The following is a 25797-nucleotide window of genomic DNA, read 5'->3' as shown; positions in this document are numbered from 1 at the left end:
GAGTAATCGCTGTTCTGATATCCAGAAGCTCATTTTGGTCATAAGAGACGATAGCATCAACGTTACAGTGCATTTGAGAAGTATTCAGACCTCTTGACTTTTTCCACATTCTGTTAAGTTTCTGCCTTATTCTAAAATGGATTCAATAGTTTTTTCCCTCATCAATCTACACACAATACCCCATAATGACAAAGCAAAAACAGGTTTGTAGAAATTATTGCACATTTTTATTCAGACCCTTTACTCAGTACTTTGTTGAAGCACCTTTGGCAGCGATTACAGCCTTGAGTTTTCTTGGGTATGATGCTATAAGCTTGGCACACCTGTATTGTGGAGTTTCTCCCATTCTTCTCTGCAGATCCTCTCAAGCTCTGTCAGGTTGGATGGGGAGCGTCGCTGCAAGGCTATTTTTGGGTCTATCCAGAGATGTTTGATCGGATTCAAGTCCGGACTCTGGCTGGGTTGCTCAAGGACATTCAGAGACATGTCCTGAAGCCACTCCTGCATTGTCTTGGCTGTGTGCTTAGGGTCGTTGTACTGTTGGAAGGTGAACCTTCGCCCCAGTCTGAGGTCCTGAGCACTCTGGAGCAGGTTTTTATCAAGGATCTCTCTGTACTCTGCTCCGTTCATCTTTGCCTCGATCCTGACTAGTCTCCCAATCCCAGCCGCTGAAAAACATCCCCACAGCATCATGCTGCCACCACCATGCTTCACCATAGGGATGGTGCCAGGTTTCCTCCAGGCGGGATGCTTGGCATTCAGGCCAAGGAGTTCAATCTTGGTTTCATTAGACCAGAGCATCTTGTTTCTCATGGTCTGAGAGTCCTATAGGTGCCTTTTCGCAAACTCCAAGCGGGCTGTCGTGTATTTTACTGAGGAGTGGCTTCCGTCTGACCACTCTACCATAAAGGCCTGATTGGTGGAGTGCTGGAGAGAGTTGTCCTTCTGGAAGGTTCTCCCATCTCCACAAAGGAACTCTGGAGCTCTGTCAGAGTAACCATCGGGTTCTTGGTCACCTCCCTGACCAAGGCCCTTCTCCCCCGATTGTTCAGTTTGGCCGGGCAGCCAGCTCTAGGAAGAGTCTTGGTGGTTCCAAACTTCTACCATTTAAGAATGATGGAGGCCACTGTGTTCTTTCGGACCTTCAATGCTTCAGAAATGTTTGATACCCTTCCCAAGATCCTGTCTCGGAGCTCTAAGGACAATTCCTTCGACATAATGGATTGGTTTTTGCTCTGATATGCACTGTCAACTGTGGGACCTTATATAGACAGGTGTGCCTTTCCAAGTCATGTCAAATACATTTAATTTACCACAGGTGGACTTACTTACGTAAATAAGGTATTTCTGTTATTTATTGTAGAATATACATACATACAAATACATTTGCAAACATTTCTAAAAACCTGTTTTTCCTTTTTTATGTTGGGGGTATTATGTGTAGATTGATGAGGAAATTATTTTATTTATTCCATTTTAGAATAAGGCTGTAACGTAACAAAATGTGGAACAAATCAATGTGTCTGAATACTTTTCAAATCCACTATATATACAAAATAAGTTACAAACAATGTGAAAAAACACACGAAATAGCACAATTGGTTTGGTAAAATGTCAGCCATCCCCTCCGGTACCATTCTTCTACAGTACGTTGACGTTTGTGATTGGTTCAGATTTGGTCCTTACCGAACTGAAGATCTATGTCCATGGACATTGAAATCAAGGCCGGTCTGGATCTCACCAAATCTGGAACCAAACATTGACGTCTATAAATTATTTATTTTCAACTTTCAACTTTTTTGGGTACTTGCCTGTTTTCTTGTTATTTTGGCATTAATACCTGTGTCACGACTTCTGCCGAAGTTGATGCCTCTCCTTGTTCGGGCGGTGCTCGGTGTTCAACGTCGCCGGTCTTCTAGCCATCGCCGATCCATTTTTTCGTTTTCCATTTGTCTTGTCTTGTTTTCCCACACACCTGGTCCTCATTTCCCTCATTATGTGTTGTGTATTTAACCCTCTGTTTCCCCCATGTCATTGTGTGGTATTGTTTATTCTGTTTCATGTTATGTCACTCATGGGGACACTATGTCACCGCCAAGTCTTAGGGTAGAGCTCGAAAATTCAAGCCCAATGGGAGTTGCCATAGAGTTACATTAAAAGTGCCCATCCAAGAAGGCTCAAGGTCATTGGCAACAAATAAAATGACGTCAAATCACGTTGTAGCTACAATAGCTTTGATTGAACTGTCAACATCATACTTTCAAAATCTTAGCTTGCAGTCATCATCATGAATCAAATCGACAATCTACTGGCACATCCTTTTTAATCTTTGTCATATGAAAATAAATAATGAAAAGATATTATAGATAAAACATATAGGTGCTCATCGGCCATTGGACATAAACACAGTAGTGGAAAAAGTAAAGATAACTTAATAGAAAATGACTCAAGTAATAGTGAAAGTCGCCAGTAAAATACTACTTGAGTATAAGTCTGAAAGTATTTGGTTTTAAATATACTTAAGTATCAAAAGTAAAACTATAAATCATTTCAACTTCCTTATAATAAGCAAACCAGATGGCACAATTTTATTTTCTATTTTTTTATTGACAGATAGCCAGGGGCTCACTCCAAAACTCAGAAAGAGTTTACAAAAGAAGCGTTTGTGTTTAGTGATTCTGCCAGTTCAAAGGCAGTAGAGATAACCAGGGATGTTCTCTTGATTAGTGTGAAACTGACCATTTTCCTGTCAAAATTAAAAGAGTACTTTTCGGTGTCAGTGAATATGTATGGAGTAAAAAGTACATTCTTTTCTTTAGGAATGTAGTAAATGTAAAAGTTGCCAAAAATATAAATAGTAAAGTAAAGTACAGATACCCCCCAAAAACTACTTAAGTAGTACTTTAAAGTATTTTTACTTAAGTACTTTACACCACTGCATAAACATTACACAACAAGTTGGAAATCGCAAATTCAACAATGAGGGGTTTGGAACGAATCAGTGGCTAACTGCAAGCATTGCAAAGCAATCATTATCCTGCTGTTCAGTGGAGTGGCTGTGTGGTCCCAAGTCTACGATTAAAGGTCTCTTTTCTTAGTTTAAAATTATAAACATTCAACATTGGCCATGCTGTCAATGAAGCATGATTTGTGCCACGCTCAAAACAACTGTTGACTTGGAACTGCAAAAACTGACTTCAGTGAGTTGAAGATAACTGGGAACTCGTGAAAATATTCCAACTCCAACTCAGAATTGTAAATCGGGAACTCAGGCCTCTTTCTAGAGCTACGACCTGAAGATCACTGACGTCATAATGATTCAACCTTTTTTTTCAAGTTTCCAGTTGTCTTGAAAGCACCATGAATCCAGAGAATGTCAGACTTTGATGATAAAGTTTGATGACCATATTTGCCCACGAAGGACCGCCGCACCACCTTCCTGTTCAAGTGAGCCCAGCACAACAAGGTGAGTCCAAAAATGTACTGTATGCTGCTGCATAAATTATGTAATATGCCAGGGAGATATGTATACTCTAGCTAAAGAAGTAATACTAGTGTATGTTGTGTAGTAAGCTGTTAGTAGCCCTAATGCCTCACCCTAATAATTTGGTCTATTTGCACCTCTTAATTTTGCCTACTGTTCTGACTTGGTGGTGCACATGTAGCCTATAACCTGTTTTTGAGAAATGTAATCATTGAATATTGTAAGAGCTTTCATTGTCGGCTTATATCCCCCCTTTATTTATCCTACAGTTCTGACTTGGTGTACAGGGAGAACACTGTAAAAACAGCCCAGGTTCTGAATTCTGTCACTGTACATTTCAAAAGTGCTGAACAAATAGTTATAATGACTTCGTCCATCCTGGCTTGCTCATTCGTGTCTCAATCGAAAATACGGATTGCCTCTTATCCGCTTGTCGACCCCTTATGCCATAGTTTGTTTAGCTCAGAAAATGCTACCTTCGTCAATCTGCCACCATAGGCGACCGCCTAATCCTGCCTAATGAGCGGGCCGGCCGTGCCTAGGATCCATAAAAACATCACAAAGTGTCATCATCTAAATGGCTGAGCATCTATACTGAGCACAAGCCACCCACCGCAGCCAACAAACAAACAGCCAGGCAAAGCCATTTATTAACTCAATGCCTAATCTCCATTAGCCTCCGTTAACTCTCCATAATCCATTTTAGATTACACTGGCTAGCCTCTCTGGATCCACTCCATAGGCCCTACACATTCAACCCCCAGCATTGGCGTTATAAAGCATATCATCACATAATTGAACAATAGTGTGAATTATTTGCATTGTCAAAATTAGGATTTAACATTGATGGAATACAATGACTATTATGGTGCAATAAATATACCTTTATCCAGATATCTACCCTGTTTGTTGGCTATATACTCATATCTCTGGCCCAGGCTCTGAAACCTGGCACTGCACTATTAGGTAGGTGGGCTACTTTCTTGACTTCTGCATTTCTGTAAAGATGAAACAGAGATAGATATGATATTGCATATAATGCACCCAACTGCTTTTTGAACCTGTCATGTATGTTATAAACTCACAGGTACAAAATGTTGCCTTCATCTCAATGGGTTCAGGGAATCACCTCAAGAGAGCAGCAATATTATCAGTTTGGTGCCAGACAGAAAATATAATTTGATGCGGGTATTAGAAAGTGCTGCGCGCTACCACGCATGCGCATACATTGGGTATTTGAAGAACAGGAAACAAACCTTTCAACAGCGTAAAGAAACGTGAAAATTGTGAACGCTGCCGAAACATCAGAATACATCGGCAGATAACAGAGATAGAAACAGCAACGAAAAGTAGTTTTCAAGTGAAGTAATAGTGCTGCTGAGAAACAATTTGTTTGGCTAGCCTGGGTGCGAGGCAAGGGTTGTGTTTGAATCTCCGACTCGAGGGAGGCGCCCTCCTTTTAGCTTGTGTATGTTGAACATTTTATCTTTTTAACTTTTACACCTTTTGGGGAATCTGCTTGAAGATGGGGTGTACTCTGAGCACGGGTGATAAGGCGGCGCAGGAGCGCAGTAAAATAATCGACAGGAATTTACGGGACGACGGGGAAAAAGCAGCACGGGAAGTCAAGCTGCTTCTGCTCGGTGAGACCAAGACGGAGTGTCGAACGAATGTTTGAATGAAAAGTTAGCTTGCTGGCTAACCTGAGCTAGCTTATATTGCTTAACTATATATCGAACAGTCTTATACAGTTGGTGTACAATAGTTTGATAGTGTTAACATTGACAACTTTGCTGAATGAAATTGAACAAATCCAAATTGCTAGCTAGTTAACGTTAGCCTAGTCAATAGCTCGCTAACAAGCTACTTAGCTAGCCCTTGTTGGATAGCGAACTACTGGCCACGCAGCTAGCCAAGTACCCCATCCTTAGTTAGCTTTTAACTGGCTAGCTAATCTCTCTCCGGTGTCACGGCCATCTAACTGTAGTCTCAATCAGGGCCCCGTTTCCCTATAGCGATGGAATTGATTCTTTCGAGTGTTTTTAACTGCATATTTCCTACAACGGCCGTACTGTAATTGCGTTTCCCAAAGCACCACGCACAGAAATCGGTCGTTAAGTGCTTTGTTGGAGCATGTCTTTACTGATAGCGAGATGAAAGGGAGCGCTGCTCTCGGATCATTTTTCTCAATTAAAATATTTCCTTAATATTATAAATATTTCACGCTACTGACGACGGAACATCTCCTGGAGTTTACCCAATACATTTGATAAGTCACCGATTTGGAACATTGTGCACATGTTAAGCGAACAATGAAATGGGCATATATTGAGACAAATTAGACAGTAGCCTAAAATACGCAAATAACGATTGAACATGAAATGTATTTAAACATGCCTATTTTATATTTTAATGTAGTCCGTTCGCTTTTCATTTGAAGCGTCTCTTTATACGTCGCTTGTTTATATCATTTGCAGACATCGGCAATATGATATTGGTAGTCAACTAGTACTCCGCGGCCACAGAGACACGGATAAACCATGTTATTCCATGTTTAGCGGAGATCTTTGTATAGAGTGACGCGGGAGGGCAGGAAAGCAACCAACTACGCATTCATAGTACTTTCAAGAGAACTGGGAGTGGGGAAATCGAGGTCAAATCGTCCGTGATCTTAGAGGCCGGAGTTTCCAAATTGGAATCCCGAGTCGGATGACCGTGGTTAAACGATTCCCCCCCCCATGTTTTTTTTTTCCCCAGTTGTCTTGAACACAATTCTAAAGTCGGCCATTTCCGAACTCCCAAGTTGTTTTGGACGCGTATTGGCTGTAATGCCTAGTTTACGTCGACTGGTGATGTATTTCATTACGCCGTACATCTTCAGTCTTGCCTCGCTACCGAACGTACAAGTGGCGTGTTTGTAACGCAAGATGGCGAGCCTTGCCATTTCATTCAAGACAGTATAAATGTATTGTTTCAGGTGACAACTTGTTTTTCCTCAACTTGTTTCTCTAACTCCATAGGAAGTCAAGCTAGCCTGCACTGTAGTGCAGCTAGTCTAGGTTGAAGATGCCATTGTTTATGATGGTAATGACGTTTGTTTTTGGTTACAGCTATTAGGTAGAGGTCGCTAGCTACACTGGTATCTTCAGCCTAGCTTTTAGCTAACTAGCTGCTCTGCAGTATACGCTAGCTTGACTTGCTATAAACTTTGAGGAAAAGTATCTAAACAAAACATGTTTTATTATTACCAGAAACGATATATTTATCTTGTGTTGACAGTTTGCGGTGGAATACATGAAGTTGTACTTTTTTAGAACTATAAACTAATATTTTCATAAGCATATTGTTTTTCTAGTAGTATATGATTTCTTTCATTACCGACTCCTCTAACCACGTTGAGCCTCATATTGCCACAGAGAATGACACAGCAGCGTTTGTGACTGTGTACATTGACCTGGCCTAACCTCAAATTCCAAGACTTTCACAGCCTTAGTCCTGGGGCCTGATGAGGTTTTAATATAGGGCTCATAACATTTCTTTAACGTGGGGCTCTGGTAGCATCAGGCATTAATTTTCATGCCGATCGAAGCCCTAATCAAATCCAGACATTTATATGCCGGGATAATATTTTATATATTCTTGGGATGGAACATTTTGTAAAACGGAGTATTCAATATTCAACCATAACGTACAAATGTGCGCAACCATAACGTACAAATGTGCGCAACCTCAACATTCAAACAAGGCTACAAAGAGAACTAATGGGACTGTTGACTTCAAAATCGGGGGTGTGAACTAGGTTTCTATTCAAGCGTTGATCGACATGGTAAGGGCTCTATCGACATGGACATGACTCTATAGTATTGGAGAAAAGTTGAAAAAAACAGACCCTCCGTTACATTGGGACATGTCATGTCGGAACGTACAGCACGCATAAAGCAATTATTTCTGTCTTACAATCTCTCTCCGCCAGGTGTAGCACTTCTCTCATCGTTTAGAAACTAGAAATGGACAGTGACGGAGTAAGGGTGGGATACCTAGTCATTTTTTGCGTCATTGCATGCTATCATCATTCTCAAAGCCGCTGTTTAATTCTAAGATCACTTTAGCACTGCCCGAAAAACCAGACTCAAATTCGACACAAACCTTCAAATGGGTATGTAATGACACATTATATAAACTCTTTATAGTGTTTTATTTACATTTTAGAGACGATAAGTTGGACAGATCGAGTGATTAAGTGAAAAAAAGACATTTTCCCACACGACAGCTCTCCTTCTCATGCATTAGTTTCGCTTCCCCATCCGCCATTTTTAAAAAGACCCGACGGAGCTCATTGCCTGCTTGAATTATGCAGAAACGGGCAGCGTTTAGGTCATGTAATTTATTCTGTTGGAAAGGGGAGAAATTGTTCTTTACAATGGTATTGACATTACAGTTGATCTGGAAGTATAACATTTTTGGGGTGCTAAAATCAGGGCAATTGTAAGGACCTCGGCGATGTACGAGTTTACGTTAGTTGAAAACCCCAATTTTTTTTTTTTCAAACTTATTTGAGAGCAAAAGTGCAAGGGCAACAATATACTGTATTTGGTACAACTGTAGTGAACGTTAGAATCTAGTAGCAGCCATATGACATATCACACTAGCTAAAATATGAATCTATAACAATCTCGCTGGAAATGGACACCGATTCTTCTACTCTCCTTTTTGCTATGAATGATTCCCATAGCATAAGAATACTTTTTGTTGTCAGTCAACTACCCAAGTTATTTGTGGTGTGAAGTTCACAGGCTTTATAGTTTCTTCATTTGCTTCCCAAATAGACTTATGTTTTGTGTATACTACTGAAATATTACATATGTTTTATGTTTTGCAATTGTATCGCTGTTGGTTTTGTCCATAGGGACTGAACTCAAGCTCTGAATTTCTCATTTTCATTAGAATCTTTTTTTCTTCCCCTGAGTGTTTGAAAGTGAAACCTGAAGTCCATGCGTGCTGTCTGTGTGATGTGTTTACATGCAAATACTCTGCAGCCCCAACCTGGCTTCCGAGAAAATGTCCATTGGCAGCTCAGGCAGTCTAGAAGAAGTGTGTGCCCTTGTGCACAATTAAGGCATATCCCAAGGAAGATGGATAGTGTCATGTTTATGATTCTGGTCTTGGGATGGTTTTTGATACATTTTGTCAATGTAACACATTACTAGCGCTCACTAACAAGCTACAGTACATTTGCAAGAAGTGCAACCCAAAGTCACTGTAGGAAACGTCATAATAGATCATTTGGATGATAACATGGAAGTCTTTCTTCTCTAATCTTGTAATTTTAGCCTAAACTTGGATGGCCAAGATGTTAACTGAGTAGCTTGTCACTTTCCTCACCCTGTTGGTTTTCTTGATTCTCTACAACAGGTGGTTGCTTGGCAACATGCACAGGCTGGTTCACATTACCAGCTGTGAGGGAAACTGTGGGCTAAACTAATGCAACTGGGGCATAATGAAGCACTCTCACCTGACTGCTTCTGGAAGACCTAGCACGGTTAACCAAACTCGCCCGATTCAAAGACTTGGGGATTAACCAAATGTTACCTGGGCAGTGGCTCCAAGACGAGGCACGATGACCCAAACATACATGGCTCTAAGAGTATGGGATGAATCTAACTTACCTGCCTACCCCTATGAGCCAGTAGGGTCTTTGGCACAAAGCAGCTTTCCCCAACCATTAGGTGCTCTGCATCCTAGGCATGTTCCAGTCCAGGTCGTGTTAGTTGCAGTATCCGATCTCACACCTGGGGCATAACGCAATGTGTGTTCTGTAGGGCTATCTTGGTTGACCGAAAGTCGTCTGTTCTGTAGGGCTATCTTGGTTGAAATGTTAATGTATTTTTCCATATAGGCACACCCTGTGTTTTCAAGATTATACTATACTGAACAAAAATATAAATGCAACAATTTTACTGAGTTACAGTTCATATAAGGAAATCAGTCAATTGAAATGAATTAATTAGCCCCCAATCTATGGATTTCACGATTGGGCCTGGGAGGGCTTAGGCCCACAATCTTAGGAGCCAGGCCCACCACTCAGAATGAGTTTTTCCCTACAAAAGGGCTTTATTTACAGCCAAATACTGCCCAGTTTCATCAGCTGGCCGGGTGGCTTGTCTCATACGATACCGCAGGTGATGAAGCCGGATGTGGTCCTGGGCTGGCATGGTTACATGTGGTTGTGAGCAGGGCTCGCAAATAACTTTTTCCCTCACCATCCCAAAATGCAATTTCAACTGTCCCAAACTGAATGTGAACAGTGACAGATATAAAAATATATATATATATATGCGCCAACATGGGTCTAGGTCCTTTGCAGTGGTTTTAAAGTAATTGGTGTATTTCTAAAACAGTCTATTGCTTAAACCTGTTTATAAACCTTTTTGGATCTTAATGAAATCAGAAAAATAACCATTACATTTTAATAATGATCATTGATTAATTGAAGATGTATACAATATCTCAGAACAATATTATTGTGAACTGGTTACTGAATAAACTTAAGTTAGATGTTACATTCGACCACCAGCTGCCCCATTTTTAAACAAAATAGCTCAAATATAAAATAAAGAATGTATGTGTGTGTTCCCCAGCTTTCACTTTCTCTGCTTCACCCTCGCCTTGACCTTGTTGAGAGCCACCACTTGCTAGCAGCCAGGGTCTAAAATCTCAAATTAACTTTTTGGTACACCAGCCACTGTGGCAGGTAGATAAAACATTAAAAAAAAAATATATATATATATATATATATATATATATATATCCTACATCTAGTAGCCACAATTTTTAGCAACTAGAATATATTTAGCTGAAATTACACATGGATTAGCATACATTGTAAGGTTTTGAAAACAATACATTTATTATTAAGTAATGTGAAATAATAATTTTTTTTTGTGATCCTAGCCTTTTAACCAAACTATCAGTTGAGACAAATGTTCACCTTCCACTTTAAGGGTGGGAGGTTACCTTGGTAATGCGACTCAAGTCATGTTTGTTCCTGAGCGATTGAGTGACTAGTATCCACATTGCTTCTCTTCCCTCACATTTTGAAAGTCTAACATTGTTTTGTTCACAAGCTAGGTTGTTTTAAAAAAAATGGCCAAGGAACACAAGGACAACGTCTCACTTCAGTAGACTTACATTTCAAGTAAATTAAACTTTTATGCCAGTGTGCAGCGCTTTTAAAAATAAATCTGACTCTCTGCTCTTCATGTGTGCACGCACAGCCCCCAGCCAGGCAGTGTTGCAGCACAAGGCAGAAATACTTTGCACATTCTATTGTGCATTTGGTTCAGGTCAGGGAGATGCAACCATATTCTCTAGAATATCAAAGGAGCTATCCATAGCCTACATACTATGCAAATGCACACGAAACCTCAGCTCTGGGCCGGCGGGCCCGCAGACAGACTGGGAGAGTAAAATGTGTATACTAATAGGCCTATTTGCTCAACATTGGAATGATATTATACATTTCCATATTTGCGATGCCTAGCCAGCCATATCATCGTTTGAAACCTGGACGTTTTACATAGCCTATCTTACCTTGGCGCCGGAGAGGATGGCTGCTGTTTTTTATTGGCTCTTAACCAACGTGCTATTTTGTTAGGTTTTTTTCCCCCCGCATTGTTTAACTTTGTGTAGATGATGTTGCTGCTACCTTCTCTTATGACCGAAAAGAGCTTCTGGACATCAAAACAGCGATTCCTCACCCCGAATTGGACTTTTTTATTTTAATAAGTCGGACGGGAAGGATATACTCAACATCCTAACTATTATAGACTACAAAGGGAAGCACAGCCGAGAACTGCCCAGTGACATGAGCCAACCAGACGAGCTAAATAACTTCTATGCTCGCTTCGAGGCAAGTAGCACTGACACATGCATGAGTGCATCAGCTGTTCTGGAAGACTGTGATCACGCGCTCCACAGCTGATTTTTTTATTTATTTTTATTTTACCTTTATTTTACTAGGCAAGTCAGTTAAGAACAAATTCTTATTTTCAATGACGGCCTAGGAACAGTGGGTTAACTGCCTGTTCAAGGGCAGAACGACAGATTTTGTACCTTGTCAGCTCGGGGATTTGAACTTGCAACCTTTCGGTTACTAGTCCAATGCTCTAACCACTAGGCTACACTGATGTGAGAAAGACGTTTAAACAGGCCAACATTCACTAGGCCGCAGGGCCTAATGGATTACCAGGACGTTAACTCCGAGCATGCGCTGAAGAACTGGCAAGTGTCTACGCTGACACTTTAAACCTCTCCCTGTCGGAGTCTGCAATACCAACATGTTTCAAGCAGACCACCATAGTACCTGTGCCCAAGATCACGATGGTAACCTGTCTAAATGACTACTGACCCGTAGCACTCACGTCTGTAGCCATGAAGTGCTTTTGAAAGGCTGGTCACTGCGCACATCAACACCATTATCCCAGAACCCCTAGACCCACTCAAATTTGCATACCGCCCAAACAGATCCACAGATGATGCAATCTCTATTGCACTCCACACTACCATTTCCCACCTGGACAAAAGGAACACCTATGTGAATGCTATTCATTGACTACAGCTCAGCATTCAACACCAGTGCCCTCAAAGCTCATCACTAAGCTAAGGACCCTGGGACTAAACACCTCCCTCAGCAACTGGATCCTGGACTTCCTGACGGGCCGCCCCCAGGTGGTAAGGATAGGCAACAACGCATCCTCCATGCTGATCCTAAGCACCACTGTTGTGTCATCGGAAAACTTAATGATGGTTTTGGAGTCGTGCCTGGCCATGCAGTCATAAGTGTACAGGAGGGAACTGGGCACACTAAGGGTGCATGCTCAGTCCCCTCCTGTACTCTGCTCACTCATGACAGCACGACTCCAACATAAAGTTTGCTGATGACACAACAGTGGTAGGCCTGATTACCAACAACGATGAGACAGCCTATAGGGAGGAGGTCAGAGACCTGACTGTGTGGTGCAAGGACAAAAACCTCTCCCTCAACGTGATCAAGACAAAGCAGATTGTGGACTACAGGAAAAGGAGGACCGAGCACTCCCCCATTAACATCGATGGGGCTGTAGTGGAGTAGGTTGAGAGCTTCATGTTCCTTGGCGTCCACATCACCAACAAACTAACATGGTTCAAGCACACCAAGACAGTTGTGAAGAGGGCACGACTAAACCTGTTCTCCCTCAGGAGACTGGAAGTATTTGACATGGGTCCTCAGATCCTCAAAGTTCTACAGCTGCACCACTGGTTGCATCACTGCCTAGTATGGCAACTTCTCGGCCTCTGACCGCAAGGCACTACAGAGGGCAGTGTGTACGGCCCAGTACATCACTGGGGTCAAGCTGCCTGCCATCCAGGACCTCTACCGGGCGGTGTCAGAGGAAGGCCCTAATAATGTTCAATGACTCCAGCCACCCTAGTCATAGACTTTCTCTGCTACTGCATGGCAAGCGGTGCCGGAGCGCCAAGTCTAGGTCCAAGAGGCTTCTAACCCCCCAAGCCATAAGACCTGAGGTTCTAATCAGATCGCTACCCAGGCTATTTGCATTGCCCCGCACGCTGCTGCTACTCTGTTATTGTTAAAGCATAGTCACTTTAACTCTACCCACATGTACATATTACTTCGACACCAGTGCCCCTTGTATTTAGCCACATTTATTTTACTGCTGCTCTTTAATTATTTGTTATTCTTATCGCTTATTTTCTGTATTTTTTTTTAATGGCATTGTTGGTTAAGGGCTTGTAAGTAAGCATTTCACTGTTAGGTCTACACCAGTTGTATTCCTTGCATGTTGACGCATACGATTTGATTTTAATAGCCTACAGCCAAAATCTGACCCTAGATAACAAGCAAAGATTTCCTGATATGCCATTAAAACCAGCATTTATTCTACTATCCAAAGGCAGTAAGGCACAATCCTTGTTACATTTTAGATATTCCCTAAGTTTCTACAATTAGGCTGTATATCCATCCCTGTCGCATAAATTAAAAACGCTTGCATCAGGTGTGTGTTTTAGAATGGTGTTCTCCCATAATATCATTTTGGAAAATTCACGCAAATGGCTGAGATGAGGGAGCACATTGCTGGGCTTGTAATGTAAATTATTCATAGTTTATCCATTTTTAAGCTATATGTTGTGATCTTTTTCATCACGCTTTGTTTAAACATTTTAGTATGGCACCACTGCCTTATGCACTTTTGCGGCACAAAGGTGTTTAGGGACCAGGGAGAGAATGCAAGAACTTTAAACTATTTTCGATGCAAAATTTTGGTTTGTAAGTTAATAGAAGGTTGTGAAAACAACCCAACATATTTCTGCTAAGATCTCAGTTTAGCTTGGATGCATATTTTATGTGGTTTGAAATAGTATCAATCTTTATAAGCAAGTTTATCGTAACTGCACATTCACTCAAGATGCTGAAAGAAATCACGTTTCTTCACCCGTGTTCCTGAGTAACGATTAAGCTTACACCAAAATGTATTACGTTACTGCAAGAAATGGTCTAGATTTCAGTTCCCCTTTTAACACCTCTGAACAGTAGGCTACAGTTCCATTGACGTGCCTTCAGAAATTATTCATACACTGGCTTATTCCACGCTTTTGTTACAGCCTGAATTCAAAATCTATTAGTCTCATCTACACAGTACCCCATAATGTCAAACTTAACCATTTTTGTTGACATTTTTGCCTGCATTTGGCTTAGGGGTGGACGATATGAAGTAAAATTCAAATCACTATTTTCCACTGTCCGCACTAACAATTTTATTTTTTTAAATTCAGGGGTAGAACGACAGATTTTTACCTTGTCAGCTCGGGGGATCCAATCTTGCAACCTTATTGTTAACTAGTCCAACGCAATAACGACCTGCCTCTCTCGTTGCACTCCACAGGAGACTGCCTGTTACGCAAATGCAGTAAGCCAAGCTAAGTTGCTAGCTAGCATTAAACTTATCTTATAAAAAACAATCAATCATAATCACTAGTTAACTACACATGGTTGATGATATTACTAGATATTATCTAGCGTGTCCTGCATTGGGTATAATCTGACTGAGAGGTGGTAGGCAGAAGCAGGCGAGTGAACTTTCATTCAAACAGCACTCTCGTGCGTTTTGCCAGCAGCTCTTCGTTGTACGTCAAGCATTGCGCTGTTTATGACTTCAAGCCTATCAACAACCGAAGTGAAATGGCTGGCTAGTTAGCGCACGCTATTCGCTCTAAGCCTTGGGGTGGTTGTTTCCCTTGTTCTGCATGGGTAATGCTGTTTCGATGTGGTGGCTGTTGTGTTGCTGGTTCGAGCCCAGGGAGGAGCGAGGAGAGGGATGGAAGCTATACTGTTACACTGGCAATACTAAAGTGACTATAAGAACATCCAATAGTCAACGGTTAATTAAATACAAATGGAATAGAGGGAAATAATCCTATAATTCCTATAATGACTACAACCTAAAACTTCTTAACTGGGAATATTGAAGACTCCTGTTAAAAGGAACCACCAGCTTTCATATGTTCTCATGTTCTGAGCAAGGAAAGTTAACGTTAGCTTTCTTACATAGCACATATTGCACTTTTACTTTCTTCTCCAACACTTTGTTTTTGCATTATTTAAACCAAATTGAACATGTTTCATTATTTACTTGAGGCTAAATAGATTTTATTGATGTATTATATTAAGTTAAAATAAGTGTTCATTCAGTATTGTTGTAATTGTCATTATTACAAATACAATTTTTTTTAAATATTTTTTTAAATCGGCCGATTTAATCGGTATCGGCTTTATTGGTCCTCCAATAATCGGGATCGGCGTTGAAAAATCATAATCGGTCCACCTCTAGTCTGTATGTTTCTCAGTTCACCATGTAACAATTCACTACCTCTTCACAAGTTCTGTGCCAGGAACACCAGCCTATTGACAGTTTCTGGCTTCAAAGTTGCCCTGTGGTTTGTGACCACACTGCCCCCAGTGCTAAATGCTCTCTGAGGGTGAACTTGTGGCAGGGATGCCTAATGTAAGAAGCTTCCAAGACTCTACAATTGACTTATTTGCTGATTGTGGAGCAGTGGCAGCTTCTTTCTCTGTCTGGTCCTCTTCAAGAGCAAAGTCTCCCACAGCTGTGTTCCATACCAGGAAGGCTTCTGTCTTGGAGGCAGTTCAGGGGAGAGGAGGGGGATGAATGAGCCAAGTGTAAACTGGGGATTATTAGGTGACCGTGATGGTTTGAGGGCCAGATTGGGAATTTAGCCAGGACACCGGGGTTAACACCCCAACTCTTACGGTAAGTGCCATTGGATCTTTAATGACCTCAGTCAGGACACCCGTTTAACGTCCCATCCGAAAGACTGCACCCCAGTGTCCCCAATCACTGCCCTGGGGCATTGGGATATTTTTTTAGACCAGAGGAAAGAGTGCCTCCACTGGCCCTCCAACACCACTTCCAGCAGCATCTGGTCTCCCATCCTGGAACTGACCAGGACCAACCCTGCTTAGCTTCAGAAGCAAGCCAGCAGTGGCATGCTGCTGGTAATTACAACAATTTACGCATGGACACTGGACTTGATTACACATTTAATTCATCTATAGATTTACATACAGCTGTAGTGATTGTGAGAGCGCTATGTTGCTTTAGAAAAAAACATTTATTGAGTAGGCTATTATTGAAAGAGGATATATTGAAACCATAGGCTAATGTATCAATTATAAATAAAAGCAATGTCATGTTTGTATATTGCACACACTTACAAATTTATAGATTTGCATAGCTGTATATATTCGGCTTAATGTATTAGAAGGATCCGACAGGGTAGTCAGCTATAACTTTTAAGCAGAGATAAGGGATACAATAGTTATGTATTTAAAGTTATTTTTCTACCTCGCTTGGTGTTTTGGACGTTGAGACTTTACCGCTAGCAATGTGTAGCCTGTCTGAAATACCCTAGTCTTGTCCATTTGTTCAGCTCCAATGCTTTGACGGTGTTCTGTCGGTAGTCATACATACTTTGCGCTACTCTTTCAAGCCCCAGGATGAAAATGCCTCCCTCAGCATAGATCAGTCTGAGTAGACTTTGCAAATTCACTGTCAAGCAGCCTCTGAGTGTTAAGAGGGAAAATGGAGCAGAGCTTCGCTACAGGCATGCTTATAACTTTACAGCAAAGACAACTGCTTGTCTCTAGCCTAAACTGTGCTTGCTTGCTTTCTGCTCATTTTATAGAAATTCACAAACCATGTTGCGGGCTGTTTTAAATTAATCCCGGGTCACAGATGATTGTTTTGATAACAAACGTTCAGCCATGTTAACTAGCTAGCTAACAACCTGTTAACTTGACAAGTTTGGGCAAATTTTGATTTGGCACAGGAAAAAAGGAATGTTCTGCTACCCATGAGTAGTGCTTCAAAAGGTAGTTCATATAGGCCTAAACTGTATCAATTTCTTTCTGGTGCGTAATATTTAAAAAGGGAGCAATGTGTGTTTGAGCGACAGGTGTGTATGAGAGTGAGGGAGACTGTGTGTCTTATCTGAAGAGTGACGGTTTCATGCAGTGTTTTCTCCCTACTGACACAATGACATGCAGATCATTTATACGTGTATATCACAGGAGGTTTGTGGCACCTCAATTGGGGAGTACGCGCTCACGGTAATGGCCGGAGTGGAATAGTGTCAAACATGGTTTCGATGTGTTTGCCATTTATTATGACCAGTCCTCCCTTAAGCAGCCTCCACTGATGTATATTCCTTCCTCATTCCTCCAGCCAAATCACAGTTAGGCCTTTGCAAATATTAGCAAATCAGCCTTTCTATGCAGTATTCTATTATCCACTGAACAGTGAAGTTCAGTTCAATGTGTAGTTTTGAGTGGAAGTGCGCTTTATTTATTTTCTCTCACTGAGGTATTGCTATAATACTCAGTATCATGATACTTGGCCTGGTATCGTTGTAAAACACTTATTATCGTGACATTCCTACTCATATCAGTCGTTGCGAAGTGGATGTGACGCTGTGGATGGTGTACACAACCAGTTAAAGTCAGAGTATAATGTGGGATGCTAAGTCTTCAGCATGCCAGAGCTATAAGCTCATTGGTAGGAAGATGCAGTTAATTAATCCTATTAAACTAGAGCCTGACGAACTCCCTTTAGGGCAGATCAGACACTTCGTTTCCCAACGCTGAATACCTATGAGCTACTCAGTCCCTGGACAGGTTAGTCTCATAGGGCCTTGTGCAAAGCGTGAGTTAGGCTTACATGTGTGGATCTCAAGTTAGGATCTAGCCCAATAGCTCAAGTCAAAACAGCCATGAATGAATGGAGAATGTTAAGTCTATCATTCATTAATTGGCCTCCTTCTCTTTTCCTCTGTCCCTGTGTCTCTCTCAGGTGCTGGGGAGTCAGGGAAGAGTACCATTGTCAAACAGATGAAGTAAGTTTCTCTTCATCTAAATTGAAATGTTCACTTTAGGTGTATCAATGTTGTTCCATAACACATTTCAATAACAAGCAATAGGCCTAGTTTATTCATGCTTTCTTTTTCCTGTTCTACTCTGCCACATCTTGCTACTTTCCCTCGCTCTCTCCCTCCCCTCCCAGGATCATCCATGAGGCGGGCTATTCAGAGGAGGAGTGTAAGCAGTACAAGGCAGTGGTGTACAGCAACACCATCCAGTCCATCATCGCCATCATCAGAGCCATGGGGCGCCTCAAGATAGACTTCGCTGAAGCAGCCAGAGCGGTGAGTGGAGTAGGACACTGGGAGATCTACACGATGATTCAAGAGCAGTTTTGTGCTTTAAAAAACAAACATTTTTATTCCTTATAGTTAAGATTAGGCTTTGTGAGGGCAAGCTGATTCTAGAGTTCAGGAGTGGTGGTGGTTAGTCTATGGGGTCAAATGGCAGGGGATAGGGTTTGGCTATAAGAGGCATTGGGAGGAGGGTTGATGGTAGTTTTAATGGAGAGGTGAAGAGAAGTAATTCCCAGCTCAACCTCTAGCCCTGACCTCAAAAAGATACAAATTTGTGCCATTTCATAGATGGAAGAAGTTAATGGGTGGAAGTAAACAATATAGCTCACCTTCACCCAGCCAGGTTACCAGAATGTCTGTGTGGAATCTTAGGTTTAAAACAATAGGGAGAATGTCTGAATAACCCCTACCTTACTGCTTCTGCCTCCTAACCGTTAGTTGTTTCATGTCCCTTACCAGGATGATGCTCGTCAGCTGTTTGTGCTGGCGGGATCGGCAGAGGAGGGCTTCATGACCGGTGAGCTGGCCGGAGTCATCCAGCGCCTCTGGAAGGACGGGGGTGTCCAGGCCTGCTTCGGCCGCTCACGAGAGTACCAGCTCAACGACTCCGCCGCCTAGTGAGTAACACACAGTCATGCTTCAAGAAGGCACACTAACCTCGTCCACACAACTGCGACATTCAACAAACTGCTAACACTGACCTCCCTATCATCATTCTCTCCCAGTTATCTGAATGACCTGGACAGGATAGCCCACGGAGCGTATGTGCCCACGCAGCAAGACGTGCTGAGGACCAGGGTGAAGACCACCGGCATCGTGGAGACTCATTTCACCTTCAAAGACCTCCACTTCAAGTGAGACAGTCCCCAGTGTACCCACTCTAAGGGTGCATCTTAATAGTGTCTGAAACCACCTCATTTAACGTCTGTACCCACTAGTGCTCCTTTTTGACAAACACCAATGTTACACTAGTGTATACGCCCTTGTGTTATACAAGGAAAATTGTGACAGTAAAGACTTGTGAAGAGCAGCATCAACAACCTCTGCATAATAAAAACCTCTACTTTGTGAGAAGGTGTTAAAGTTCAGTTAGCCATTATGTAAAAGATCAGTGGCCTGGCTTTGGCCCCATATGAGAACAGGTATGTCAGCGCCATGGTCCAGTGAGGCACGTGTGCCGGCCCACATAGATGGAAACAGAAAAGTCTGAGCCTTGTGGGTAAAACACTGAGGTAAATCCTGTATGGAGATGCACCATAAGGGGGTTTCTCAACAGGCCAAAAGGCGTCGGCATGCTTCAATTCGGCTGGCGGCGAACCGAACGAATGTGCTCGCATACTCCCTTAAAAGACCTTTGCTTGGAAAAACTAGAACAAAACAACAATAGTACTTTGTCCATTTTGAGACACTGTAGCCAGTATACACTTCCTCAAAGTCAGAATGACTCTAAGAACTCAGAAATCTGTAATTAAGGAGATCTTAGATGTAAAATTGCACGGCTAAGATGTTTGGTGTAGTATTTCTCAATGGAGGAAATGTCCATGAAAACGAGTCGTCTCTCGTTGAATGACAACTAAGACCTTATTGAAGAATCCCTACAGTTGACCAATCAGATAAAGGGGTGTAGACTTTGGCTCCCGACTTCAACTGGCCTCAAAAAATATATATCTATCTGTGCTTGAACAGCCCCCTAAAAACCTTACCGACTTCCAAAACTAACAAACGTCAAATGTTATATTTGCACAAACTCTTCCGAACTGTTTTGGCTGGGAAGCATGCGGGCGCCTTAAGCCAGCTGATGACACCCTCTAGTCTACAGAGGGTTCAGTTCAGGGCTAAGGTTTGCCAGCTGTAGTGTTCATGAGGAGTGTGATGGTTTGTGAGAGAATGCAAAACGTTTAATGTGGAGCTGTTTGAACATACTTTTTGAAAGTTTTGTGTGCGTGTTTGCTCATGTATACTAACAAGTCCGTATGTGTATTTTCTCCCCAGAATGTTTGACGTGGGGGGTCAGAGGTCTGAGAGGAAGAAGTGGATACACTGCTTTGAGGGAGTCACCGCCATCATCTTCTGTGTGGCGCTCAGTGACTACGACCTTGTGCTGGCCGAGGATGAGGAGATGGTGAGACTCATCCCTTGCCCATCAGTCATTGATATTGCTCTCCCACACTCTCCCTCTGTAATCCTTATACACTCTCACTCACGCTTCGGTCATCTTTCTCATCTCATTTACTGCAATCCCTCAGTCGTCTTTCATTCTTTCTCATATGAAAAAAGTGTTCATTTATCCACAGATCGAGTTTCACATTTTCTGACCCTATTGCGTCAGGAAGACTGAACTACATCAGAACCATAGCAACAGTTGTGAAATATCTGTTTTTATATGCCTTGAAAAAAACATTTTATTTCAAAGAACAAACTTGCATGGTGTGATACACATGTGTGGTGGTCTTTCTGTCTCTCAGAACCGAATGCATGAGAGCATGAAGCTATTTGACTCAATCTGCAACAACAAGTGGTTCACAGACACCTCCATCATACTCTTCCTCAACAAGAAGGATCTGTTTGAGGAGAAGATCCAAAAGAGTCCTCTCACTATCTGTTACCCGGAGTATGCAGGTAAGAGATGGTGTTATATATATATATATATAACTATCATTATCAGCTACTCTACAAATCCTCTTCAATCCCACATTTTAGTGAACGGTGCTAAGCCTTGCTCAGGTTGAATGCACAGCGAGTTCCAGGTCATCTTAATTGGAGTCATGTTGTGAAGATCATCAGATCTCACCACACCTGCAGTCAATTTTGTTTTCCAGTGTTTTTATATCAAAGTGTAAACATTTGTTCAGTGTTATTTCCTGATAGTTGCTGGTTGAAAATACACTGCTCAAAAAAATAAAGGGAACACTTAAACAACACAATGTAACTCTAAGTCAATCATACTTCAGTGAAATCAAACTGTCCACTTAGGAAGCAACACTGATTGACAATAAATTTCACATGCTGTTGTGCAAATGGAATAAACAACAGGTGGAAATTATAGGCAATTAGCAAGACACCCCCAATAAAGGAATGGTTCTGCAGGTAATAACCACAGACCACTTCTCAGTTCTTATGCTTCCTGGCTGATGTTTTGGTCACTTTTGAATGCTGGCGGTGCTTTCACTCTAGTGGTAGCATGAGACTGAGTCTACAACCAACACAAGTGGCTCAGGTAGTGCAGCTCATCCAGGGTGACACATCAATGCGAGCTGTGGCAAGAGGGTTTGCTGTGTCTGTCAGCGTAGTGTCCAGAGCATGGAGGCGCTACCAGGAGACAGGCCAGTACATCGGGAGACGTGGAGGAGGGCAACAACCCAGCAGCAGGACCGCTACCTCCGTCTTTGCAAGGAAGAGCACTGCCAGAGCCCTGCAAAATGACCTCCAGCAGGCCACAAATGTGAGTGTCTGCTCAAACGGTCAGAAACAGACTCCATGAGGGTGGTATGAGGGCCTGACGTCCACAGGTGGGGGTTGTGCTTACAGCCCAACACCGTGCAGGACGTTTGGCATTTGCCAGAGAACACCAAGATTGGCAAATTCGCCACTGGCGCCCTGTGCTCTTAACAGATTAAAGCAGGTTCACACTGAGCACGTGTGACAGTCTGGAGACGCCATGGAGAACGTTCTGCTGCCTGCAACATCCTCCATGCTATGGACCGCCCGTTCCCCAGACCTGAATCCAATTGAGCACATCTGGGACATCATGTCTCGCTCCATCCACCAACTCCACGTTGCACCACAGACTGTCCAGGAGCATGCCCAGGCGTTGTAGGGAGGTCATACACACTACTGAGCCTCATTTGGACTTGTTTTAAGGACATTACATCAAAGTTGGATCAGCCTGTAGTGTGGTTTTCCACTTTAATTTTGAGTGTGACTCCAAATCCAGACCTCCATGGGTTGATAAATTTTTTCCATTGATCATTTTTGTGTGATTTTTGTTGTCAGCACATTCAACTATGTAAAGAAAAAAGTATTTAATAAGAATATTTAATTCATTCAGATCTAGGATGTGTTATTTTAGTGTTCCCTTATTTTTTTTGAGCAGTGTACAATCTACACAGGACCTTCTAATCAGCAGGTTTGCATGGGCGGAGGTTACAGCTTTCCATGGTGACATCACCATGTGCTAGACCAATAACGGCTAGTTTTCAGTTCTCTCCACTCAGGCCACTCCCAGACAGTCTGAGCAAAATTCTTGCTTGAGAAATATTTAGCTAACAAGCTATTTTTGCCCATTTTATTTTTATGGAAATCTATTACAGTAAGGTACTTCATTGTTACCCAGAAATGATTTGAAATTGATATAATGGCTGCATAGGGCCTTTAACATCTCAGGAACTCACAATGGTGACGGTAAAAGACTAAACAAATTTATGGGTATCTCTCTGTCTCCCTTTGTCCTTGCCCCGACTTTCCAAGGCTCCAACACGTACGAGGAGGCAGCAGCCTACATCCAGTGTCAGTTTGAGGACCTGAACAAGAGGAAGGACACCAAGGAGATCTACACCCACTTCACTTGCGCCACCGACACCAAGAATGTGCAGTTTGTCTTCGACGCAGTCACTGATGTCATCATCAAGAACAACCTGAAGGACTGTGGCCTCTTCTAGGGTAGTCTGAACATTATATCTTATAACATGTTAGAGACTCAATGATCTTGAAAGGCAAGTACATGTTGTAATAATAAAGGGGTTGTATTAAGACTGTCTAGAGTCTGGCCTGGACAGATGCTCAATTCCAAATCCGCCCCCCTAGCCTGATGCCATTGTGTAGGTCTGAAACGATTGCATAGGCATTATGGCATGGTACCTAGTATAGCGGCGACGTTTTCTAAACATTGTTTTACCCTCTTTCTATACAGGCAGTGTGGTGGCCAGCGTGTGTTCAGTGACCATTTTCTTTGGGATGTCTGGCTGGAGGGGGTTGGATCATGGACACTTTGTAGAGAACTTCACTTTTAACCTCTTAACTTCAAACTCCGTTTTTAAAATGCCATGTAGAAAAATGTTTGTGTAAAATATTTGTACAACTGTCACTATGGCTGGAGATTTTCACTGTTTTTAAGATTTTGTTTTAACTGGTCAAGTTATTTAAAGGATGGAGGGGGGACTTTGCATTTGTTTCTTCTAGGAAAGGAATGGACCCATTTTTCTGTTTAGGTACTTGCGCCTTTGCATGCCTTAGTTCCAGTTTTTTGGGCTAGATGGTAGATGTTATAATTAAACCCCCCCTCCCCTCCAAAAAAAACATCTCAATATTTTGTTTCTGTGACTGATGGCTTCTGAGAATTAGTGTCCATGGAAATAATGAAATAGACCAACTTGCTCTTGATAGACCAATTCACACTGACACTGTGAGCGTTGTATGACTGTGTGAGTGCCTTTGCTGCATCACTGTTTGCTTGTGTGAGTGCGTGCAGCTGTGTGACTTAGTGTGCATGAATGTGTGTGGACATACAGAATCAGTGAAGTTTTGACACCTACTCATTCAAGGGGTTTTATTTTATTTTTACTATATTCTACATTGTAGCATAATAGTGATGACATCAAAACAATGAAATAACATATGGAATCATGTAGTAACTAAATGTGAATCAATCTATTTAAAAATGTTTGTTTCTTTGAAGTAGCTACCCTTTGCCTTGACAGCTTTGCATTCTTTCAACTTGGTTCACCTGGTGTGCTTTTCCAACAGTCATGAGTTCCCACATGCTGGACACTTGTTGGCTGCTTTCATTCACTCTGCGGTCCAACTCATCCCAAACCATCTCATTTGGGTTGAGGTCAGGTGATTGTGGAGGCCAGATCATCTGATACATCACTCGCCTTAGTTAAATATCCCTTACACAGCCTGGAGATGTGTTGGGTCATTGTCCTGTGGAAAAACAAATGATAGTACCACTAAGTGCAAACCAGATGGGATTGTGTATTGCTGTGATAGCCATGATGGTTAAGTGTGCCCTGAATGATAAAGCAAAGTCCTATCACCCCACCACCTCAATGCTTCATGGTAGGACCCATGCATGCAGAGCTCATCAGTTCACCAACTCTGTATCTCACGAAGACACGGTGGTTGGAAAGCAAAAATCTCAAATTTGAACTCCACCGGTCTAATGTCCATTGCTCATGTTTTTGGACCAAGCAAGTCTTTTCTTATTGGTGTCGTCTTTAGTAGTAGTAGTAGAACAGTTGATGTCTGTTACTTGAACTCTGAAGCATTTATTTGGGCTGCAATTTCTGAGGCTGGTAACTCTGACTCTTCCTTTCCTGTTGCGGTCCTCATGAGAGCCAGTTTCATCACAGCGCTTGATGGTTTTTGCGCCTGCACTTGAAGAAACATTCAAAGTTCTTAATTTTCTGCATTGACTGACCATGTATGCTGTAAGATATTGAACTGTCGTTTCTCTTTGCTTATTTGAGCTATTCTTGCCATAATATGGACTTGGTCGGACTATCTTCTGTATACCAACCCTAGTCACAACACAACTGATTGTCTCCAACGCGTTAGGGAAAGAAATTCCACAAATCTACTTCTAACAAGGCACACCTGTTAATTAAAATGCATTCCAGGTGACTACCTCAAGAAGCTGGTTGAGAGAATGCCAAGAGTGCAAAGCTGTCAAGGCAAAGGGTGGCTGCTTTGAAGAATCTCTAACTTTCTTCGTTACGACATGATTCCATGTGTTATTTCATAGTTTTGATGTCTTCACTTATTCTACAGTGTAGGAAACAGTAAAAATAAACCCTTGAATTAGTAGGTATCAACTTTTGACTTGTACTGTAAGTACAAAGGGACTTTCTTACTTTTACTTGTCATCCTCTCTGTCTGGTTTCTGGAAAAGTGACCAAAAAGGCAACTTAAAATGTAATTTGACGTCACATCGTTGAGGTGATGTTGTGGGCGGTAACATTCCTACACCAAATCATTTTAAAGAAACTTTGAAAAGAGGATGACAACTACAGCATTGTAGCAGACAGGATCATAGATATAAAGTGCAAAGGGAGGTGGATGGGTGGGAGTGCACTGTTATGATGACAAAGACGATATGATTCGTAATGGTTTCAGGTTACATATCTGCCCCCACCCCTCAGTTTCCATTGGATGGGGACGTTAGTGAACTAATTTCCATAATTTTGCTAATAAATAGTTGCTGTGGTGAAACCACAGCATCCTTCACAATGATGACCTGTGTTTCTTGTCAATTTTGGGTGACTCAAAAACAAACAAACTGCCACCTTTTGGCTTGCAACATTGACATACAACGAGTATACCAAACATTAGGAACACGTTCCTAACGTTGCAGTTCTTGACAGACTCAAACAAGCACGCCTGGCACCTACCACCATACCCCGGTCAAAGGAAACAAAATCTTTTGTCTTGCCTATTCACCTGTAATGGCACACATACACAATCCATTTCTCAATTGTCACAACTTAAACATTATTATTTAACTTGTCTCCTCCCCTTCATCCACA

At 42.0% G+C, this 25797-nt stretch overlaps 1 protein-coding gene across 2 annotated transcripts; it reads left to right on the top strand.

The window, feature by feature from the left end:
- Positions 1-4687: 4687 nt before the first annotated feature.
- Positions 4688-25505, top strand: LOC109889508 (guanine nucleotide-binding protein G(i) subunit alpha-1). Of its 2 annotated transcripts, none has more exons than XM_020480975.2 (9): positions 4688-5127; positions 17911-17953; positions 18121-18262; positions 18734-18891; positions 19000-19128; positions 20267-20396; positions 20740-20893; positions 22742-22933; positions 23184-25505. In XM_020480975.2, the coding sequence occupies exons 1-8, from the start codon at positions 5010-5012 to the stop codon at positions 22930-22932; spliced, it is 1065 nt and encodes a 354-aa protein (XP_020336564.1). In that variant the 5' UTR covers positions 4688-5009; the 3' UTR covers position 22933; positions 23184-25505. The 2 variants fall into 2 exon arrangements, with proteins under 2 accessions (XP_020336564.1, XP_031678790.1); XM_031822930.1 differs by having other exon boundaries at positions 4713-4952; positions 23184-25498.
- Positions 25506-25797: the final 292 nt, after the last annotated feature.

The sequence above is a fragment of the Oncorhynchus kisutch genome, linkage group LG4 (genome assembly GCF_002021735.2).
Source record: "Oncorhynchus kisutch isolate 150728-3 linkage group LG4, Okis_V2, whole genome shotgun sequence".
Taxonomy (NCBI): Eukaryota; Metazoa; Chordata; class Actinopteri; order Salmoniformes; family Salmonidae; genus Oncorhynchus; species Oncorhynchus kisutch.
The sequence above is the reverse complement of the archived record's forward strand: the minus strand, read 5'-3'. Positions and strand labels throughout refer to the sequence as shown.

What these genes read in the sequence shown, in the direction of transcription:
- LOC109889508 (XM_020480975.2), top strand. Translation starts at nt 5,010, where the DNA reads ATGGGGTGTACTCTGAGCACGGGTGATAAGGCGGCGCAGGAGCGCAGT. An exon ending in ACCATTGTCAAACAGATGAA is followed by an intron (nt 17,954 to 18,120) that starts GTAAGTTTCTCT and finishes CTCCCCTCCCAG; the next exon opens with GATCATCCATGAGGCGGGCT. An exon ending in TCGCTGAAGCAGCCAGAGCG is followed by an intron (nt 18,263 to 18,733) that starts GTGAGTGGAGTA and finishes GTCCCTTACCAG; the next exon opens with GATGATGCTCGTCAGCTGTT.